Source organism: Heteronotia binoei, chromosome 11 (assembly GCF_032191835.1).
Source record: "Heteronotia binoei isolate CCM8104 ecotype False Entrance Well chromosome 11, APGP_CSIRO_Hbin_v1, whole genome shotgun sequence".
Taxonomy (NCBI): domain Eukaryota; kingdom Metazoa; phylum Chordata; class Lepidosauria; order Squamata; family Gekkonidae; genus Heteronotia; species Heteronotia binoei.
This window is the reverse complement of record NC_083233.1, coordinates 45,437,641-45,460,693: the sequence shown is the minus strand read 5'-3', so window position 1 is coordinate 45,460,693 and position 23,053 is coordinate 45,437,641. Positions and strand designations below refer to the sequence as shown.

At 42.5% G+C, this 23,053-nt stretch overlaps 1 protein-coding gene across 3 annotated transcripts in view; it reads left to right on the top strand.

Moving 5' to 3' along the window:
* Positions 1-23,053, top strand: part of DOCK11 (dedicator of cytokinesis 11) — a 130,301-nt gene that overhangs the window by 62,167 nt on the left and 45,081 nt on the right. For all 3 annotated transcript variants that reach the window (XM_060248957.1, XM_060248955.1, XM_060248956.1), the window contains exons 20-34: positions 560-683; positions 1,990-2,111; positions 3,169-3,255; positions 5,360-5,449; positions 6,254-6,372; positions 8,241-8,310; positions 8,399-8,524; positions 10,054-10,125; positions 11,354-11,500; positions 12,550-12,633; positions 12,763-12,868; positions 14,802-14,980; positions 18,349-18,465; positions 20,487-20,562; positions 22,426-22,538. In XM_060248957.1, coding sequence (XP_060104940.1) covers positions 560-683; positions 1,990-2,111; positions 3,169-3,255; positions 5,360-5,449; positions 6,254-6,372; positions 8,241-8,310; positions 8,399-8,524; positions 10,054-10,125; positions 11,354-11,500; positions 12,550-12,633; positions 12,763-12,868; positions 14,802-14,980; positions 18,349-18,465; positions 20,487-20,562; positions 22,426-22,538 — 1,632 coding nt within the window. The remainder of the gene's footprint in view (positions 1-559; positions 684-1,989; positions 2,112-3,168; positions 3,256-5,359; positions 5,450-6,253; positions 6,373-8,240; positions 8,311-8,398; positions 8,525-10,053; positions 10,126-11,353; positions 11,501-12,549; positions 12,634-12,762; positions 12,869-14,801; positions 14,981-18,348; positions 18,466-20,486; positions 20,563-22,425; positions 22,539-23,053) is intronic.

Sequence of the window (23,053 nt, the reverse complement as noted above, 5' to 3'; positions counted from 1 at the left end):
CCATGGAATGTGCTTTTGGGTGTACTTTTCCATTTTCTGAAAATCTTAGGGCTCTTGTTTTTATTTTTAGAAGTTTGTTTCTAGTCCATATGTTGTAATGCGCATAGGCAATGTCCAAGAATGATCAGAAATATTACTGTATTGCTGCATGTTACTTATAGCTATCAAAAGGTGGTGCTTCAACTTCTTGCTCTTCCCCATGCCTAAAATTATTCATATTTAATTGTGAAAATTTAATCATGCAGAACAAGAGAAATCATGCTAATTAGCATAGTACATAGTAATGCTAATTAGCATAGTACATAGAGTTCTCATAATTGGGGAGTGGCAAATTGGTGGTGGTGGTGTAATCAAGAGAGCCAGTGCCTATTTTATTTTTGGTCTAAAACTAGGCAGTTACCAGAATCAGCTTCATTAGACTTCTGTGATCATGACAATGGAAAAGAGGCAAGAACAGAGGGGATATCAGATCTACTTTGGCTTGGCTTTGTACAGTAAACTGTCTGTTACATTATTACAGTTACGTAATGCAGCATCACCTGTCATGATGTCATTTTAGATTAAAATTGAACTTCCAATCCATCTCCATCAAAAGCATCATTTGCTTTTCACCTTCTATCATATCAGCTGTGAAATTAACACAAAGGGGACGGCGAAAAAGCAGGATGCTGTCGAGACAACAGGTACGCTTCCAGCTTGAGCTCATGTCTTTGTTTGCCCCATAGCAGACTGAAATTAGGCTGGTGTTGGGGAGGCTTTTTCATTCATTCTTCAGCCTTTGAAACACAGTTGCGTGTTGGCTGACTCCTAAAGTGAATGCCATTCATCTCTACCTTTCACGTGCCAGTAAAGTTACATCAGTCACATGGGAGATAAACTGCTGACTTTTTTGCCATTCAATACCCACTTATAATATAGCTTGCTGAAGAGCTTCCCTTTTCTAGGTAGTTCCAAAATTTATGGACAGAAGGTTCATAGCTAGTGCTGGCAACACAACACCCACTGTGTCTTCCCATTGCCCAGTGCAGTGAGGTGTAATATTTGTATTATTAGCCCACCTCAACTAGATTAAACTTAATAGAGCAGAGGTTTTGAACTCAATTGTTTTGAGGAGTGTATCTGACACAAATGTCACTTTGTCAGTCCAGGCCATGGGTGCCATAAAATGTAATGCCTGGTATTGGAGATACTTTACCACTGACCATGACCCATACCCCTCCTCAGCAAAGCTTGGTGCCAAATCAGCCTTCCTTACTCCATATGGTTGCCAACTCTGTATTAGGCAATCCCTGGAGATCTGGGGGAAGACCCTGGGGAGCACCTGTGTTTGGGGAAGGGAGGGACTTCAGCAGGGGGGTATAAGACCCTAATATATGTCTTTCTGGTCCACATTTGGACTGGTTTTCCCCCAGTTGCTCATGGACCAGATAAGAGCCCTGGAGGGGCTGGTTCCAGCCCCCAGGCTATATATATTAAGCGTGTCTGTTATAGAGGAATTGCAAGCTGGAAGAGGCTATCCTAGGGATTCATTATCTCATCTTGGCCATGTTACCAGGGTGAGCCCAGAGATGTGAGCTGCAATTCATGTAACCTTTTTGGTCTCAATGCCACTTGGGATCAATAGCCATTTATTTAAACAGCACACAGTGAAAGTGAGTTCCAGTTTGGATCTCAGAGGCTGAGCCAGGAGAAAAAGGAATAAAATGCCAGGTGCTCCTAACAGTCCCTTCATTGGATGCCTGCCTAGTTTTTTCTTGCATTTCTTTCTAATATGTTGATCAAAACTGTAGACATTCACATCTTTAAAAAGTAACAGTTTTGTGTGTCCAGTTGTAGCAACGTACTGTTGTAGATGTCAACAAATGTCTGCATTTTCCTAGGCGGAAAGAACCAGGCTTTTGTGTTACTATGAGCGTGTATATCTCAGGATATTTCCCATGAACCAAGGAAATTGGTTAAATGGCTTTGTGTGTGTTGCTGTCTCCACAGTTGGCTTTACCTGGCTGCCTTTACTGAGGGAAGGTCGGATTATTACCACTGAACAACAGTTGCCTGTTTCTGCCAATCTACCTGCTGGCTACCTGAATGTTGGGGATGCAGAGGGACGAAGGGTAGGGAGTGTATTGATTTGGGTAGAAAATACATTGGGCTAATCATGGCTGTGTTCCACACTTCCATTGTCTGCTCAGAATTTATATGATGTATCACTCATTTCCTGAAGATTTTAGCATTTCTTTTAGTGTGGTTCTGGCCCTACTGTCTGCAGAAAAACACTTGGAGTGTTCACTGTTCCTCTTGTTCATTTTCCCATCTTTTTGTCAGATTTCCAAATTATCTGAAAATTTGATTTGTACAAGTAGAATGAATTCTGCAAAAACATGTAGGTGCTTTCCAATATGCTTAATTTGCCTGATTTTTTTTTAAGTGCAGTGTTTGGGCTTTCTAAGTGCAGGATTTGGAAAAAAAATGTTAAAAAATAATCTGCCCATGACAGTCACTAATGACTCTCTCAGATACCACACAGGAAATTACAACCTGTAGTACACGGGACATGAAGGCTTTGGGTTGACTTCATTCCCCATGTAATAGTAGAACTCTTCCTCTAGAAAAATGACTTTGAAAGTTCTAAATGTTTCAGTCCAGGAAAAAGAGACTAAGGGAAGAAATGGTGGAAACCTAGAGAATCATGCATGATATGGAGAAAAAGAATGCTTTCATCCTCTCCCCAGATGCTAGAACTTAGGAACACCCAGTAAAGCTGCTAAGCAGTATGTATGGACAGACATAAGAAAGTGCTCCTTGAAGCAACACATAATTAATTTGTGAAATTCACTGCCATGAGACAGTAGTGATGGGGACTTGCTTAGATGGCTTTAGACGGAGGTTAGACAAATGCATGGAAGACAGATTTATCAACTAATTATTAACCAGGATGGATGTCAAAGCCAAGCATTCAACAAGGAGGAAGCTGTAGCTACCCTGGTTTGCTTGTAGAACTTTCTAGGGCTGTTGTGACAAACAGGACACTGGATTAAATAAATGCTTCCTCTGAATTACCACAGTGATTCTTAAATTGTCAAGGCCTGAAGGTCTGTGTTCAGTTTGCCTAAAACATGTTTAATCTCAAGATCTGAAGCTCAAAAAGTGGATTTCTCTCTCTCTTCACAGCAACCAAGTGCTGACATAAAATGGGTTGATGGGGCAAAAGCTCTGTTCAAGATCAAACTCCATTTGGAGTCCACAATTTACACACAAGTAAGTGGAGCACATCTTTCCTTTTTCCTTTTGTCTTTTAGAAAACTCTGGTGATGAATTTCAGTGGGGCAGCTGTGTCAGTCTATCTAAGCCAGCACAGCATAGGATCTTGTGGCATCTTAAAGACTTAAAACTATTGTGGCAGACAGGGCTTTTATTGTAGGGGGGAGGCTAGCAGGAACTCATTTGCATATTAGGCCACACCCCATGACATCACCATTGTTTCACACAGGGCTTTTTGTAGGAAAAACCCAATATGAACTCATTTGCATATTAAGCCAAACCCCCGGACGCCAAGCCAGCCGGGACTGCATTCCTGTGCGCTCCTGCTCAAAAAAAGCCCTGGTGGCAGAAGCTTTCATGAGCCAGAGTCCACTTATCCTTAGTTGATACAGAAGCACAAAAGGGGAAAAGGACAGGACAAGGAGATGAAATTACAAAACAAAAAGATCAGGCAAGCCAAGTCAGGTATGTCAGGCAATGTTCTAAACTGAAGAGTGAGACAGTGTTCTAAACTGAGTTAGTGTGAGCTAGCTCACAGTTTCTTAGCCTCTGGCTCACGCTTTTTGCCTCAGCTCAGGAAAAATGGCTCCAGAGCAAGCTAATTCATGCAGTAGCTCACAACTTTAATGCCAGTAGCTCATGAAGCAGTATTTTTGCTCATATGACTCCACAGCTTAGAGGGAGTACTGGTTACACAGGTATGTTTCAAAGCACATTTGAGAATAAGATTAAGACAGAAAAGTAAACAACATTGCATCACTCTGTGCATGAGACTTTTACCTTTAAAGCAGTCGCTTTGAGACAGGCTAGCTAGCAAAGTCATAGGTTCATACTCTCTTCCTTGCAAGCTTTGCTGAAGGGGAGCAAGAAGTTTTTTGCAGTCAGTAGCTGTCATGCAGATAAAGTAACACAAGAGTGGGCTCCAATACCAAAACCATATGTCAAGTCGTTTTTAGTGATATATTTAATATATTTAACCCACATGTCATGCCCCTGGTGCTCCCTGGGGGTCCCCGACGTGGCCGTCACCCCAACTGAGGCCTATCTCCTGGCCTCTCCTCCGGCCTGGTGCCCCCAAAGGTCTCAGAATTGGGCGGATAGTTGGGTTACTTCACCCCTTTGCTCTCTCTCCCCGGCTGTGCTTGGGCTCCAGTCTCTCTTTTAGTGGGCAGCCCCTACTCAGCAGCAGCCTGCTTCCTCCCCGACCTCTCTACTGGCCTGTCTTTTTTCTCCCTGGGCTCCCCACCCCTCTCCTAAGCACCACCTCCCAAAGGGCCCCGCCCCCGCTTATAAGCCCAGATGCCAGGGGGAGGCGTCCCTGGGTGTGTCTTCCCTGAAGCTGCTGGGGTGTTCGAGCTTGCGGCAGCAGACAGGGGCACAGCGGTGCCAGCTGCCGCAGCTCAGACTGAAAGCCCCCTCCACCTCCACCATCGTGTGTCGGCCAAACCTCCAGCTCTCCGCCAACGAGACTGTGCCATTCCCCCTGGGCCCTGGGATGGGCGTGACTGCTGCCAGGGCTGGCGGGCATTGTTGTTGGTGGCACTCCCCTTTCTGGCCGGGAGGTAGGTTGGGGCTCTGGGGTTGGGGCTGCCGTTGTCGCCCAGGGTGCTTTCGGGCAGCCGGGGGGGCCCTTGGGTGTGAGGGGGGGCTTCCGGACGAGTCGCAGACCGGGCTGGGCGGGACACCACATTATCAGTCTGAAAAAACCACTTGCATCTCACAAACATTACAAATCCAAAATAAAATAAAGATTGCTGTCAGCACACAAACATTTTGTAATAAAAGCAACAGCATTCCACTGATTTCTGCAACTTGAAGGGATAAAAACATAAAAAGCCACAGCAGAATAGATTCTCCTCCTCTCCCACCAGCACATCTGTAAATCACTTTTGCCTGTGTGGCCATCGGTGGATTCAAAAACCTGGTATTTAGAATTTGTAATTTTCAGACACATAAGTCAACAGCAGAAGAGGGGCTGAAACTGCTTAAGTTGCATGTGTGAATTCACCTCAGGTCTGTAGCCAAGGATGGTAGGGTAACCTTGTTAAAACAGATTGGCCAAGGGAAAAGCTGGTGAAATTAATTTACTCATTTCCTTCAGGATCTCCATCTCCACAAATTTTTCCAGTATTGCCAAATGATCCAAGGAGGTGCCAAGGAAGTCCCGGGAGAACTTGTTAAATACTTAAAGGTGAGCTGCAATCTTCAGAGGACTGCTTTCTGCAGCCAACCCACAAGGGCTTTAGCAAAGTTGTTGGTACATCAGTGAGCAAATGGCTAACTAGTGCTGCTCAGTCAGCTTCCGATTTTTCTTAATGTCTCACTTGTAATTGCAGAGCTCATATTACACTGCTTAGATGAATCTGTCACTCACATGAGCAGATTTTTGAGCACAACAGCTGAAGACATTTCATCAGACCCCAGCTATCTATTATCTTGGTTTGTAAAAGAAAATGAGCAGTACTTATGGGCACAAGGCTTTGAAAGTGGCCCAGTGAGTCTATGAATGAGCTGGGATTTTAAATCTGGTCACCCTTCCTCCACCACTCACTTCAGATTCATATCCAGCTCTCAGGATAGACTATATATAGATAAACCAGATTCACACATAACAAAGGCATCCAAATATCATTTGTTTGGTTTATTTGTTGATCAGTTACCAGGTTTTTTTAATGTTCTTGTTATTGGGTTGACCACATTTCTTCTGACTTTCCTGTGTTATACAAAACTTTTTGACTACTTAATAGAGCCATCATTTCAGGAAAGCATTATTCAGGATGCAGTTGTCTCTTGTTGAATTAACCTGTGTCTTGCGTTTTGTTCTGCTGTTTTAAAACTTTGCTAAATAAAGAGGGATTGGTGAGGGATCCACCTTGTGTACTATTTGTGATTGCTGTTTTTCTGTCCCAGTGATTTTTGTGCCAAATGTAAATCCGTTCTACTGTTCCTGTCATGTCAGACTAAAAGTGTGTGCATTACAAATGTTTTGTTTCAGTGTTTGCACGCTATGGAGATCCAGGTAATGATTCAGTTTCTGCCTGTGATTCTTCTGCAACTATTTAGAGTCATCACCAACAGAACCCAGGAAGAGGAGATCGCTGTAAACTGTACCATGTAAGTTATGGCTGGGGCAGGCAAACTATCAAAGGCCTTCTGGCTGAATTATTTTAAACAATTTAGAAGTTTATCCAAGTTTCCCTGCCTGCTTATGTAAAGATAGGTTCAGGCAGGTAGCCATGTTGCTTTGCAGCAATAGAACAAAGTTCGTGCATGCACAAATAACCTTATACCCAGAATTAAACTTTGTTGGTTGTAAAGGTGCCACTGGACTCAAACTTTGTTCTACTGCTTATATGAAGACAATTCTTTGTTGTCATAGGCTAGTGGATATTTATAAGCCTAAATTGACTAGTAGTTTACTTTTTGGGGGTGGGAGGGGTACCTGTGTATAAGAAATAGAAGGAAAGCAATCAATTGAATGAAAGACATTGAATGCAGAACACTTAGATGAAGGCCTAGATCTGAGTGCCTCTTAGGCAAGTATCTGTCAGGGACAGAGCCTCTTTTGTTGGAGGATCCCACATGTGGAGTGCACTCCCCAGGACTGTTTGCCAAGGAACTTCTCTGATATACTTTAGATACAGTAGGGTGAATGTCACTTGTTCTATACATGTGTAGTTTTGCTGTGTTCATGCCACATCCTTCCAGCGAGCCATTGTGAGTCTCTGAACTTTTTTCTGTGGATGCAGATGCTGCAAGCATTTTATTACATGTTCATTGTGTGTGGCGATCTGTACTTGGATTGTTCTTTATTAATAATGCATATACATCCAAAGTACATATACATCCAATACATAAAGCAATGTATATATATAATACATATACATCCAAAGCAATAGTAATAATAATACGCCCTCATCCAAAAATTTGGACACACAGATTTTTAAAAAGTACAATAAGGCCCTGTTCACACAGTATGTTGAGTCCGTGTTAAACTGACCCGGTTCTGTTCCAAATATCTTTGTTCCAGATATTATCAATCAGACTGCCATACTGCAATTCGAATCACTCTGCGGTGAAACCGTCTTCTGCTGTCCACACGACGGCACCATGCAGTTCTTTTTTCTCCACTTTTATGCGCATTATGCGCATGCAAGTGTGCGCATATACGCGTGTGTGCATATGCGCGTGTGCGCATAGGTTAAAACATTGTGTGGTTATGCAGTTATGTGCATATTGCTAAGTTGTAAAAAAAACCGGCAACAATAAACCGGATGTCTGAGGCTCCTTTTGCTCTGGGACAGCCTTCAGACATCCGGAAGTTGGCCGAGAACTATCCAGATGGGAAAACTACAAGGAGAACTCAAAAAACACCACAAAGGAGCAGGTAACAAAATACTCCAGTTTCAAGAAGGATTCGGGGGGGGGGGCCTACTACAAGTTAATACTGGGGGGCAGATGTTGCTGTCTGATTAGCCACGTATCATCAGGTATGAAACAGCAGCGACAAGTGATTATACTGTGCGTCTGAACAGCCCCTAAGAGTACATAAACACTTCCATTCTGCAACAGGGACAATTTGTACTGGAATGGCATGTTTTAGGGAGAATTCTTATTGGAAAGGAACTTGGTAGCATCTCTAATTTTTTAAGCACTGGTAAAAACTGCCATTTTATTTGTCAATAAAATGAAAGTTGTGATAATAGAAAGGGGTTTGTTGTCTTTAAATTGTTGCTATTTCTTGTTTTTTTCTGATTGGGAATTAGTATTTTAGCCACTTGTTGTATTGGTTTGAAAGTTATTACATTCACTGCCTTGAATGGAGAAGCTAGTTCTAACAAGTTTTTAAGCAAATCATAAAGTAAGCTTGTTTGCAGTCAGAGAAGAAAAACTTTGGATTCTGATATTTTTGGCAAAGAGATATGGAGCCAAATCTCTTCCTTGCTATTCTGTATCAAGTATAAGCTCTGGTTATTCTTCAGGGTTCTCCTCCATGTTGTCTCCAGATGTCATGAGGAAGGCCTTGACCACTACTTGAGATCCTTCATAAAGGTGAGGCATACAAATTCTTCCATTATGTCACTTCCACAACTGTGGATTCACCACTCGTGACTGACAGTGTCTCTCTTGCTCTTTGCAGTACTGCTTCCGGCCTGAGAAACCTGGCACAGCCCAGGCTAAGATGACACATGAAATCTTGGCTGTTGCAATGGCAACAATTCTCAAGCAATCGGCGGATTTCTTAGCTATCAATAAGATGCTAAAGGTGAGACAAAAGAGGAAGGGTGTAGGTGGAGGCATTGAATTTCCTTCCTGAATGTGTTAGGCTAGTGCAACTGTGAGCCTGAGAATTCTTGTTTGTTGAGAATACAAATGCAGGAGAGAGTGGGATGAGATCACAGGTGTGCAACTCTTCCCAATCTCATCAGTTCTTCTCTTGCAAGACTCCACATCTCACAACTATGCCCCCCACTGGCATCAGGATCGCTTCTGGTTTTAGTGCCTGGATGAAATTGAAAGTTATTATTAATTTTACCTAAAGAGTATTTCCATGGTAGAATTCATTGTAGGGAAACGGCTTATCCTCCCATTTTCTTGCCATCTCTTCCCTATGAGTAGCTTGCCACATTTGTCTTGTAAGGAAGACAAAGGGTTCCTTTGAACAGAAGTGATCTTTGAATGCCATGACATTAACCACAAGTTCTCCTTAGAAACTCTTTTGGGTGTTCTTTTCTCCCTGCCTCACCCTCCACATAATTCTAATGTTATGATCAGAATTAGGTGAATTTATTTAATTAGTAGTATGGCTGCATGACTGTGTATCAAATTAGCCGGGGAAAGGAGAGCACTGAATATGCCAATGTCCAGTTCTAATAACATGACGAATGTTGCCTTTGTACCAGACAATCTCCAATAAATGGGAAATGAAAGAGCAGAGTGAAGACTCTGGGTGCCCAGTCTGGAGAAAGGCACTAAATAAAATGGGGATGGGGGATGTCTTGAGGAGTGGAAAGGCACTGTCTCTTATCTCTTCAGGACCACCTCTCCCCATATGAGCCACCCTCCCCGGGCGCTGTGGTCAGCTACACAACATCTTCTTGTGATCCCTGGGCCTTAGGATGCCTGATTGGCTTTGATGAGGGCCATGGCCTTTTCATTGCGGGCCCCTACCTGGTGGAATGAGCTCCCATTGGAGATCCGGGCCCTGTGGGACCTATCCAAGTTCTGCAGGGTCTGTAAGATGAAGCTCTTCCACCAGGCTTTTACTTGATCCAGCAGGCGTCCTATGAAGTCATCGCTCCCTCAGCACCCAGCACCCTACCATCAAGGTGCTCAAGCTGTGTTGAAAGCTTCCAGCCTACACGATATTGTGTGGTTTGTTGTACTGATTATTGCTCTCAATAGGGCGGGGTATAAATTGAAACATTAAATTAAATTAAATCTCAACAATATGCTATTGCAAAAGTACATGATATCCACACACTAGCATTTCTATCCCAGTGGAGTGGGGATGGAGGTGGGAAAGGAAAGCATAATATCCTGTCCATGTTCACATTGCCAGGGAGAGGTAGGTCGTGGCTCCATGTAATGTGTCCCTTGAGCCTTGCCTTCTTTCCTCCATGTCATATGTAATGCTAGTTTAATCAAGAATGCTGGACTTGGCTGTGGGATGCCTGTGTTGTTAGTTCATCTCAGAACTGATAATCCGGCTCACGTTCTGCATCTGTAAAATGGGAACAATAGAGGCTTTCTCCTACTGGTGCACATAATTCTATTCCCACTTGTTCATTCCAGTATTCGTGGTTTTTCTTTGAAGCTCTGGCAAAGTCAATGGCTTTGTATCTCCTGGATGAGAACAAGATTAAGGTAAGGGCAAGTAAGCCAGTTCAGGATTGCCACAGGTGCTCAGCAATCTTAGTGCAGTAAATTCTCCCCAAAACCTGCTTCCCAACGTTAATATCAGCCAGAATTTCTGTTTGTTCTTTTTGCAACCCCCCCTCCCCCCATTTGTTGTGCAATTCCAAAAAGAGTATGGAATATGAGAGAGCATCTTTACATCTTCAGCAGTTTTGGCTGCACTTGTTTGATTTATTTTTATTTATTTAAAATATTTATTTACCATATTTTTTCTTTACAGAACCAAAGCAGCTTACAATATAGAGAAAATACATGATAGCATACATAAAACTGAAAATTATACTTTAGGACTGCTAGTAACTTAATCAAATGCAGTCATAAGTAAAACCAACTGCCTCCTAAAGATTGACAGTGAGGGGGCCAGGCATACCTCCCTGGGGAGGTTGTCATGGGGCTGCCACTGAAAAGGACCTCCCTCATGTAATCACCAAATGAGCTTCTTTGATTGATGGGAAAGCCAAGTTGGCTTCTCCCTGTAATGTTAATTTCCAGGCAGAAAATTTCATTTCCTTACGTTTTTCATTCTTGTGTGTTAGAAATATTGAGTGCTTTTAAATTTGTAAACTGTGTTTAAATTTCGTTAACTGGACTTTTGTAAAATGTGTCCTTGCAACCTGATTGCTGCATTACTCACTTTTTTTGAGTAACATGGGATAGAATTAATTTCAATAAATAAATAGATTTAAAAAACAAAATTAACTTTAAAACTAAGTGGCTTCTAAAACCAAAGTTTTGAATGACTGAATATTATAAACGAAAATAAGTCCCACCATACCCTCCTCCTCTTCCAGTTCTGTTTGTGGCCTAATTCCCCATGCAGAAAAATGAGGTGTTCCAAAGCACTCTGAAGATCTTCAGACTCGGAATTAGAGGACCTCCAGTGGACAGGAGGTTTATTCTGCTGTGTTCTTATTGTGCTGATCTGTGGCATTGATGATCTACTGAAGAAGGCCCTGTCCATCAGCTTTGGCAGAGGATGTGAGAAAATGGTGGTCACCCTGGCAAGTTAAATATTGTCCCCTGAAGCAGAGAGTTCCCTCTTGTTTAGAGGGTTCAGAGGCTTTGCAGCAGCAATTATCATAGAGAAGACTTGCCATTCAGAAATAGCAACTGCCATCCCAGTGTCCTTCTGAGAGTGAAAAGAACCTGTTCATTAGTTCACATCTACCTCCTTCAGCTCCCCAGGCCTCAGCGGTTTCCCGAATCCTACAATCATGTCTTGCATTCGCTGCTCCTTGCTATCATTCCTCACGTGAACATTCGCTACAGTGAAATCCCAGAGGAGTCACGAAATGTTAATTTCAGTTTAGCCAACTTCCTGAAGGTTGGTGATTCCCTCTTCTCTGTCTTCTTTTTTCCTATTTTTTTAAAGAATATGGGTGTGTACACAGTGTTCTCCCTAGTTAATTTTCACTTAAACTCTAATAATTTTCTTTGCTGTGCATTTTTAAAAGTATCAACCCACTACTTCCCCTACTACCACCCATTCAGACCCGGCGCGTCCAAATAGGCCAGGTAGGCAACCACCTACAAGCACCACCTGGCCTACAGGCGTGCCAGGCATCCCCTCCCACTGTCCCCTCTCCCTGCAGCAAATAAAAGCAGCTGGCTGGCAAGGCAGGAGGCTGCTCCAACTTGTCCTGCCTTGGTTGGCTGCTGTTGGCAGCTGGAAGAGCTTCCTCCTGCCACTGCCACTGTGGGAGGGAGGTAGGCTGGAGAGGTACCTCCCGGTCCTTCCCGACGGGGGTGGCCATGTGGCGTGGCACAGTGTGGTGGTGGTGGTAGGTGGGGGTAGGGTGCGTGGTGGGCAGGAAGTAGAGGGCAGGGGGGCTCCTTGCCTGGGGCAGCACAAGGCTGCTGGCACCCTAGCACCAGCACTGCACCTATTGATTGTGCAGACTGGGCTGGGACAGGACTGGCCATTCTAGGTGGGAAGCCAGCATAACTTATGAACACTTCCATTCATAATCAGGATGCAATTCAATTAGCCAAAATACAATCTTTAGGAAAAGGGTACGGAATTCAAGCTCTGTTCCATTGTGGCCACAATCCATTCATTGCAAGAACATTTTGATTTCTAAAAAAATAGTGAAGTAATGCAACAGAGAGCTTTTGAGCATGTGACCGTTGCCTTTCTTTCACCAGCCAAAAAAACAACCAGTACTCTCACATTGGGAATTTGATAGCGAAGAACAATGCACCCTTATACTTCAGTGTCTTTGCTTTAGTAAACAGAAATCCCCAGATACTTGGGACTTAGACCAAAGTGCTACAATTAGGCTGGGTACTCTTTTTCTGTGGAGTAATTGGGGGGGGGGGGAGAGTATTCATTTTGTAATTAATTCCACCCTTTCCTATCTCTGCCTTCTGCAGCGATGCTTGACATTCATGGACCGAGGTTTTATCTTCAACTTGATTAATGACTACATGTCTGGATTCAGTCCCAAAGATCCCAAGGTAATAATTTGGACTTAGAGACATCATTATGGAGGCAGGGTGATTATTCCTGTCACTGATCTGAGCTATATTGTAAGCATGTGAAATGCTATTAAGTGTGTTTGTCCCCCCCCCCTCTTGTAACTTCAGCTTCTAGTCGAATACAAGTTTGAATTTCTGCAAACAATCTGTAATCATGAGCACTACATACCATTAAACTTGCCAATGACCTTTGCCAGACCGAAACTTCAGAGAGGTACGTGGCCAGCACAGTAGCATGAGACTGATATTTTATTATCATTGACTTATTGTATCTTGCTACTTGGTGTATTCACTGTCAGTCTCATAGCAGTTAATCATTTAAAAAGAAGCATAGTATGAGCATAACTTAGAAGTATACCATAATGAATGAACATCTTCATGCAGAGCCCATTACTGAGGCATGGGTGGTTCAGTGATATGGCCCATCCTACTGATAGTCCCTTGAATAATAATGGAGAAAAGAGGGATAACCCTTGGCAAAGGCATTCTCTATAGCATTTGTGGAGGAAGTGTGGGTAGTTAGAGATTACATTACAGATGTTTGTGTATGCATCTCTGGGTGGCATAAGAATGTAGCATGAGGAACATCCTCTCCAGTGAACTGTTGCCAGAACTGCTCATTCCACCTGTAGCGCAGAATACCATTTAAGAGAGTCAATAGCTCACCTCTGTATCATCCTGTCCAAGGTCCATTGCATGGAGTATGTGCCATAATAACTTACCTGACTAGATCTGCACACACACTTTTTTATTTGTTCCTTTTTTTTTCTTTTGCACATTAATTAGATTTCTTTTCCAAGGCTGTGGAGTGGTTCACTTCTGTAGGTATGTCTGAAATAACTTGCCAGAGCACTTCAGCACCAAATCAGCAATATGAAATCAGCTTTTTGTGCAAAGTAAATTCCCAGTGAGCCTCATGCAGAGATGCTTCCTAAACTTACCATCTTCAAATCAGTCTGGATTTGCATCCAGTAAACATTCAGCTAACAGTTCAGCAAGTTTGCTATTAAGCCAACTAATTTGCATCTGTTTTCTGCTGTTGCTTAATTACACACACAAACATACAGCACTCGAATGCTCAGAGCAACAGAAAGGGACACGTATAGATCTTTGCTTTTCATTAATGCTACATCAGAGCTGGCAAGATTTCACATTTCTGAAGAAGTTTCTGTAGGTCCCTGTGGTATTGCTCAGAACTGGAAACAGTTATTTTCTTTTACTGAGCCAAGATCAGCTTTTTGTTTTAAAAAAGTTTCTGTAAACTTTCAGATTGATCAAAGGTACTTGTGGGGGGGCCTTATCATTAAATGCATTCTTCAACCATAGCAGTAGATTAGATGTGGGAACAGTAGTGTTGATAGAGTGTACTGTTGACCTGGAGCTTTACAAAATAGGAAGAAGAAGGCAGTTGAATTACAGCTCCAGTAAACTGCCCCAACAACAGCATTCTCAAGCCATGAAGAACAAACAGTATGATCCTTTCTGAAGAAATATGCTTGCACACAAAAACTTTGAATAAACCTTTGTTGGTCTTAAAGGTGCCACTGGACTCAAACTTTGTCCTGCTGCTTCAGATCAACACAGCTATCCACCTGAATTGAATATAATTACCATTCAGTTAATTTTGTCTGCAATTTCATTCAGATCCAAGAACTATTTTAAGGCAGATAAGACAAAACAAAATCACTGTTGCCCTTATCTCCTTTGCACAACCTTCCTCATGAATGGGCACCCAACATTTGTTAACCCATCCACCTGTATTTGCATTCTCCCAGTTTTTACTCTCTCCTTTTGGACTCTTCCCAATGGGCCTCCCCTGTTTCTTTTATTTGTGTGGGTCATTCTCTCTGCCTTTCATCCATCCCTTTCTTCGTTTCCCCTGCTTCACTTGACTTGCTATATCATAAGCCCCTGCCTTGTCCTTTCTTTCCTCTGACCCTCCTTTTCTTGGCCCTTCTGTCTGCCTTGCAGCTTATTGAAATTCCAGCAGCACAGCCAATGACAGTCAGTGCCCCCTTCTGCTTTGCCTTCCGTGACATAACACCGGCTCACCCAATCACCGCTAGTAGCTTCATCACCACCACCACAACCAAATCCCTTGCAATTATAGATGTTAAAAACTATCTATGTTCTCCCTTTCATGGCAGATGTAAATCTTGAGTACAGCTTATCTGATGAGTATTGCCGTCACCACTTTTTAGTGGGCTTGCTCCTGAGAGAGACATCTGTTGCCCTGCAGGACAATTATGACATTAGATACATGACCATCAGCATTCTAAAGAGCCTTCTAATAAAGCATGCGTTTGACAACAGATACCAGCATAAGGTACAGTAATTTTGAGTAACACTGTTATTTGCTACAGGCACATTGCAGCAAATTAGAGTACAACCTCCTTTCTGTGCTACTAAAAACAAAAGAATAAATAGTTAATTGATGAAGGTGGGCCCTCTGTTGCTGCATTTCTGTTCAGTTGTTTGATCAGGGCTGGGAAAAGCCATGATGGACCCCATTACAGAGATTCCCTCTGCGCCCCCACCACCCTAAACCATTCAGATACAACCCAAACACTGTATGAAAACAAGACACCTGACTTGCCAAGGTCCAGGGAAATCAGTGCCACCAAAATGTCATCCTGCAAGTCCCCCATCCCACACACACACACACACTTGGCAGCTAAGGACATCATGCCAAAAGAAACACCTGCCACACCTCGCATGTTAAGCTTAAAGCTGCCAATCTGTTTAAATTGCCCAGTTACAGAGTTTGAGATTCCTCATTACAGAATCTGGAGTTTGTGAAGGACATTTCAGATTTAGCTCAATAAAGGAACTTCTAACCTCTAAGTCTGGCCTTCCTTCAACATTTCCAGTCCCCCACCAATGAATTCTTCACCACCTGCTAGATGACAAGCTAATAGCCACAAGGCTAGCATATCTGACTTCCTGCAGTGAGGCTTGGGAAATTGGATGTTAATTAATAATCTATAAAGTTACTGCAGCTCAAACACTAGCTGTTACAAATCTCTTGTTAGGAAGTTGTATACACAGATTCTCACAATAAGTAACCAGTATGCACAGGGACACTGTGTGCAGTTGTTTGAGTGCAGTGGTGTAAATCTGTGTATGGTCTACATTTGGATTCCTTTTCATCTTTATCATTTCCCATTCTGTAAAGCATCTCTGAGAAGCCTATTAGTCCCATGAAAAATTGTACCTCCCATTGTCATTATAGACTAGTTTTTCAACATATCGCCTATCCCTCCAATATGCCTTCAATTAAAGATTACTTGTTATTTTTCAAAGAGCCACATTTAAGAACATAAGAACATAAGAGAAGCCATGTTGGATCAGGCCAATGGCCCATGCAGTCCAACACTCTGTGTCACACAATGGCCAAAAAAATATATATATATACACATACATATACACACACACACACACACACACACTGTGCCTAATAGCCATTGATGGACCTCTGCTCCATATTTTTATCTAAACCCCTCTTGAAGGTGGCTATGCTTGTGGCCGCCACCACCTCCTGTGGCAGTGAATTCCACATGTTAATCACCCTTTGGGTGAAGAAGTACTTCCTTTTATTCGTTTTAATCTGTCTGCTCAGCAATTTCATCGAATGCCCACGAGTTCTTGTGAGAAAGGGAGAAAAGTACTTCTTTCTCTACTTTCTCCATCCCCTGCATTATCTTGTAAACCTCTGTCATTTGTTTCTGTAATAAGCCACGTTTGGCTCTAGCCATTAGGTTGCCGATTGGTGTACATTTCAAACATCCCGAGGTGGCCTTTGAACCATGGCCCCAGATGTCTGGACGCTTCAACTGAAATTATAATCAGTGAGTCAAGATCAGGAGAAGTCATGTGGTTTGCTGGTTGTGGCTAGCCTGAGGGCAGAAATAGAGTTGATGAAGATCACATACCTCCCTCTGTCTATAAAATGGAAATTGCTGGCTCATGTGGCCTCAGTTTGCTTCAGGATCTTGCAGGTGAGGAAGGGTTTACCCCTTCATCCTTCTATCAGTTTCTCTGGCTGCTTTATTCATGTTTTGAAGTGTTCCAAAAAGGCCTTTTTAAAGGTCCTGCCTTTTTCTCTTTAGCAGAAAAAGGAGCTGAGTTTTTATCAGTTTCAGCATCCTCCCCCCCCCCTGCCCCCACACACACCATTTGGGCCTGAAGCAAATTGGGGCTGCACACGCCAGCAGTTTTCATGTATGATCTTTGTCTCGTCTGTTTAATCCCTTAGTTGTGGTTCCCTTGCTTTTCCATATGAATTGTGACTACAGATTAAAAATACATTGCTGCCAGAATTGGCAACAGTCCAAAGTCTAATCACTGGGGTCTAGGCTTTCCGTGAGAACTGCTGGTCTTCTGTATTCCTGCACGTACTCCATTTGGCATCTGGCATAGGACTGTTGCTATAGTTTATTAATAATTTTCTTTGACAAGCTGATTCTGGTGGTGGTGATGTTCTTGAAAATATCCAGACCTGCCCAGAGAACTGCATGGATATATTCCTGCACGCAGCAAGGGTTTTTGAATTCTGAATAGCGTGACAATGCTTGCCAGCCATTAGAACCAGAGTCTAAAAACAGTCTTTGAAACTGGGACAGACTGCAATGTGTGGCATAAGGACACTGTTCAGCAGGCAGACATGGTAAGACACTTGGTCACTGCTCAAGTGTGAATCCTTTGCTCAGCTTGAGTGGGACCTGTAGCATATTGGCCACCTTTAGTCCTATTGATGAGAAAAATGGGATATAAATATTTTAAATATATTTAGTAGTAGTTTTGCAAAAGGATCCAGCCACACATACTTTCCTAATTCTCTTTCCTTACTCTGTAATGTAAAATAGTATCTATTCTTTGCATAATTATTTTCCCAAATGCAGAAATTTGGAATGAAGACATATGTAACATTGAAAGAGAAACTGCTGCAAAAGTTGCATACATGGATAAACATACGTGACTCTGAATTTACAATTTATGCAACAAACATGTAAAATGCTTGCTTGTTCTCCAGAATTGGAGAAACTCTATAGACACTTCTGGCACCCAGCTAAAAATGGCCCAAGTATAGAACTCCAGTGGTCCTGCCATATATGTGGCTAGTTATGCCCACAAAGCAACCCTTGGTAAATTGATACTGCCTCCACTGGGCCTACTTCTCGAGGTTACTGTGAGGATAGAAAGGGACAGCCTCATGTGAACCGCCCAAATACTGGGATACAGATGCATATAAATGTTACAAATGGAGCCAGTGTAGTGTTGAACTAGATTCAGATAAATTCCAAGTCTCAGCCACAAATTGACTTGGATGACTTTGGCCCAATCAGTGCCTCTCAGCCTAGCCTACCTCACAAGGTAGTTGTGAGGAAAAACCTGGAAGGGGAAAACCATGCATGTATCCTTGGATGATGCATTCAGTGAAAATGTTGTTAAGAATAATAATTAATTGCAACTGGATATTTGTGGTACACTCTGAAGCTCTATGCATTTGCCTACATAGAGCTTAAATTTTGGTACAGCACAAGCCATGCAAACGCCATGGAAATAAACAGGCGATACACAAGAAAATGGCCTTGTGCCATTCCAGTTAATTTCAATTGTAAGAGGACTTTCTGGTCTCATGCTCATAATCGTTTGCTTTTGAAATCCTCATTTCTCCCCAATTCTGTCTTACAGAACCAACAGGCCAAAATAGCCCAGCTGTATTTGCCTTTGGTTGGACTTCTTTTGGAGAATATTCAGCGCCTGGCTGGCCGGGACACCCTGTACTGTTGCACTGGCATGTCAAGTTCTGTGAGCAATCTTGGAGATACTTTGAATCTTTCTCAGAAATGAAGAAGTGTATTTTTAGCTAGATTTATAAATAGTTTACCTCATTTTCAAACTGGTTTCCAGGGAGCCTTGGAGTTTCCTTGGTAGTTGATCAAATATCCTTTAATGAGAAGATTAGGAATGGTGGAGATCCTTCCCTGAAAGACCTTTAGCTCACCCTTACCAATCTTCCCAAAAGTTATCTATCTCGTGTAGGATATGCCTGTATCCCCTCAGATACATGGGGTAACAGGTAGGCCTGATAAGTTGATACAATCTATGCAAATTGATGGTGCACCATAGAATAAGGCTGGCATTACCTGTCATTTTTGGAAACCAAATATCTCACATGTCAACAACTAAATATATAAAATAAATTTACTGAAATTCTTGTGTTTCAATTCTTACAATATAGTATTCAAATACAAATACAAAATATCACCACCCACCAAGGTTCACATTGCTTTTTCTGCAGTCTCCCTATTGAGTACTCCATATGTATATGTGCGTATGAACACATCCAGACTCAAGTCCTCACTCGAACTTCCCAAAAATGTCCAAAATTTTACAAAAATGAATCCCAATGGATTACTGTTGTTGTTCCATTTTGTAGCAATGGCTACTATGTTCTGTGAAGTAAATAATATGTAAAAGGTAAAAGTAGTCACCTGTGCAAACACCAGATCATTACTGACCCATTGGGTGTTGTCACATCACAACATTTACTTGGCAGACTTTTTACAGGGTGGTTTGCCATTGCTTCCCAGTGATCTACACTTTACCTCCAGCAAGCTGGGTACTCATTTTACTGACCTTAGAAGAACAGAAGGTTGAGTCAACCTTATGCTGTCTACTTGAACCCAGCAATTATATGAGATTAGCATAAATGTCCAGGTGAGAAAATATATCAAATTGGATACTCTATACTGACTGAGAAGTGGCATCAAAAATTAAAGAAACAGAGCACCAGCACAATCCTTTTGGATTGACAACAAAACGAAAAAAAAAAAGTTTTTTCAAAATGGAGCAACAAGGAGCAGTAATCCATTGGTATTCATTTTTGGACATTTTTGGAGTGAGGACTTGAACCTATGGAGTACTCAGTAGAGAGACTGCAGAAAAAGCAATGTGAACCTTTATGGTTGATGATAGTTTATATTTGTATTTGAGTACAATATTGTAAGAATTTAAAAATTTTAGTAGCTTTATTTTATATATTTAGTTGTTGAGACAGTGAGGTATTTGGTTTCCAGATTTCCAGTCTATTTTGCCATGGTCCCATTTAGTTCTATTACCAGTCATTTGACAGGTCAAATGCTGTTAAGCTGTGTCTACATGATGACGATTCCCTGTGCAGTTTTCATTGCTAATTCGGATACAGAGGCATTCACATTTGCAATGGAACAGCAGATCCGTAAGTGTGGAGAGGCTCTGCAAGTCTCAGAACTGGGGTGCTGGCTATTGCAGTGGCTGCATCCTTAAATCTCAGGCTCCTTGAGGGTGTAGATTCAAGCTCTCCTCCTCACCTCTGCCCTGCCTAAAGTAGTTCCCAGCTTCCTAATTTTCCTTCCAGCAGTCTCTTCCCATCCCTCTTGGAAGTCTTTCTAGTTTACTTGTAAAGGCCCAGATATGTGATTAAAGTTGTTGACTTAAACATTCTTGCTATTCTTGGAACTGGTCATGGGGAAAGTATGCACTTCGATAGCTGTGCAGGGTCAAGAACCAACAGTCCAATTAATCCTGCACACTGTTCCCAAGATGGTTCCAGAACCCACCAAGCATGGCATGAAGATCAGCCTTCCCACCCACTGTTCGCCTATCTCGACAACTGATATCCAGAAGTTTACTCCCTTTGGACTTGGAGGCTCCATTTAGCTGTAATGGCTGCTGATAGTTTTGAAATAGCTACTGAGTTAGCTTTCCGTTTATCTTTCACTTTTGCATTTGAGCACAAGCCAAATTATGCACTTTCTGAAACCTTCTGTCTTTTCCCTTCCCTGCAGATATCCAGAGATGACTTTATGTGTAATTTTACACCACCTTCCAATAGGTCAAGCCTCATTGTTGATAAAGAAACACGTAAGCAAACTCACATTAGGTTTGAATCTCTCTTTTCAAAGTAATTTAGATATAAGTTTTGCTTTCCCTAAGAGCCCTGTGGCGCAGAATGTTAAAGCTGCAGTACTGCAGTCCTAAGCTCTGCTCACAACCTGAGTTCGATCCCTGGCAGAAGCTGGGTTTTCAGATAGCCAGCTTGAGGTTGACTCAGCCTTCCATCCTTCCGAGGTCAGTAAAATGAGTACCCAGCTTGCTGGGGGGAAAGTGTAGATGACTGGGGAAGGCAATGGCAAACCACCATGTAAAAAGTCTGCTGTGAAAACGCTGTGAAAGCAACGTCACCCCAGAGTCGGAAACAACTGGTGCTTGCACAGGAAACCTTTCCTTTTCTTTGCTTTCCCTCCAGCCCTAGTAGTATATTTATTGGACTGGGGGGGATCAGAGGTGGAGTAATAGGTAGATTTGGACCTGAAATTCCACCCCAGTGAATTCACCAAGTGGTAGTCGGTTGCTTAATCTCCCTCAGCCTCACTTTCCTAGTCTGTAGATAGGGATAATAGGGTGATAACAGATAGGCAGTTTGGGTGGATGAAACAGTCCCCACCGTTTCAATGCCTGGGAAGGGGCAGTGGAGCGGCCGGGGCTTCCCGGGGTATGTAACCCCCCTCCCGATAATCAGTGGGTAAACTGGCTCCAGAGGCTCACTATCAGTGAGGGGGCAGCAGCAGTGGGAAGGATGAGCTGCTGAAAGAGCAGCCACTGCTACCGTCATCTCCTCCCCCCTTCCTTCCCACACGATCGAGGAAGCGGGGGGGACGACAGTCTGTAATCACCCATAGTGTCTGTCCTTATAGCAATGTAAGGCCATGCAAAGTAGGTTATTTATTTAAGAATGATTTTAATACTCTGTTCTTGTCATGTTATATTTGCATATGTTAGGTGTGGGTGAAAACAAGGCATATTAAATATCCCAGCCTTAGGAGAGCCCTGTTGGTTCAGAGCACTGGTCCATCTAGTCCCGCATCCTCTTTCACATAGTGGCCAATCAGTTGCCCTGGAGGGCCAACAAACAGAGCACAGAGGCCAAGGCCTTCCTCTTCTGTTGCCTTCTTGCAGTGGTATTCAGAGGTCTGCTGCCTCTGAATGGGGAGGTTCCCTTTGGCCACCATGGCCACTGGACCTTCACGTCTCTGCCTAATCTATTTTTAAGGCCATCTGTGCTCATGGCCATCATTACCTCTACCAACAGTGAATTCCATAATTTAACATTTGCAAAATTTAATTACAACAGAGGTCAATTTTTCAAACCAATGGATGCTTTTTGTTGCTGTTATTGAGCTGATTAAAATTTACCTGTGCTGGCACAGCTCACATGAAGGAATTTTGTTCATGCGTCCAAAGAGCTAGCAAGGTAACCATTGGCTGTGTAATATATTACTAGGATGTTAGAAAAGAATTCCAGTTGTTTTTGGATTTAGTTTGGGGTGGGCAGCCTTACAGTCATGTCACACTGAAAGCCAATTTTGAGCATTTGCTCAATTGTTCAAACTTTTGATGTCCCACCTTTCAGCTAGGCCAGCAAACATTAATATGAAGCCCAACATAGGCACTAAAACAATTTCAACTAAAACACAAGAACTAAAAATATGTCAGCAAGTAGGGCTTTTTTTGTAGCAGGAACTCCTTTGCATATTAGGCCACACACCCCTGATGTAGCCAATCCTCCTGGACCTTACAGTAGGCCCTGTACTTAAAACCCTGTAAGCTCTTGGAGGATTGGCTCCATCAGGGTGTGTGGCCTAATATGCAAAGGAGTTCTTCTACAAAAAAAAGCCTTGTAGCAAGCATGAAACATTTTCTTGACTCATGTCTCTTTTTTTTTAGTTTATGGTGCAGCTTTCCAGAATGGGCTCACCATTAAGAGGGACGACTCCAGAGGATCTGTCAGCTCAGAAGGCGGGGCCGGATCTCCTGAGCAGTGTAGCACCAATGAAAATGTAATGTCACTATTTCAGTTTGGTGGGGTTTTTTTAACTCTCATCTGCCGCACTTATCCACAGCTTGTAAGGTGGTCTGCATATCATTTTGAAAAGCAATGTTTAAAAACCGCAGCATCTCCCATTAAACCATCAAAATACACACTTGCAGTAAAGCATTAAAAATAAAAAAACTTGACAGCAGCTGGACATTGGAGAGAAAGGGAGAAAAATAACTTAGACCAAAATCAATCAGTGGTTTGGGTTAATAAAAAATGGTTTTTATCCAGTGCATCTGAAGTCTGAAAGAAGAAACTCTTAGAGCATGACCCATTTGAGGACCTTAATTGACAGATGGAGATGGTCCTAGGCAGAGCAATCCTAAATGGATACAAGCCCATTGACTTCAATCCACTCTACTAAGGATGGCACCATCAGTCATCTTCATCTCAAACCATTTAAAACTTTGGATGTGAAAACCAGTACTTGTTCCTGGAAGCAAATAAGTAGCCAATTTAGGTCTTTTAAAACTATTA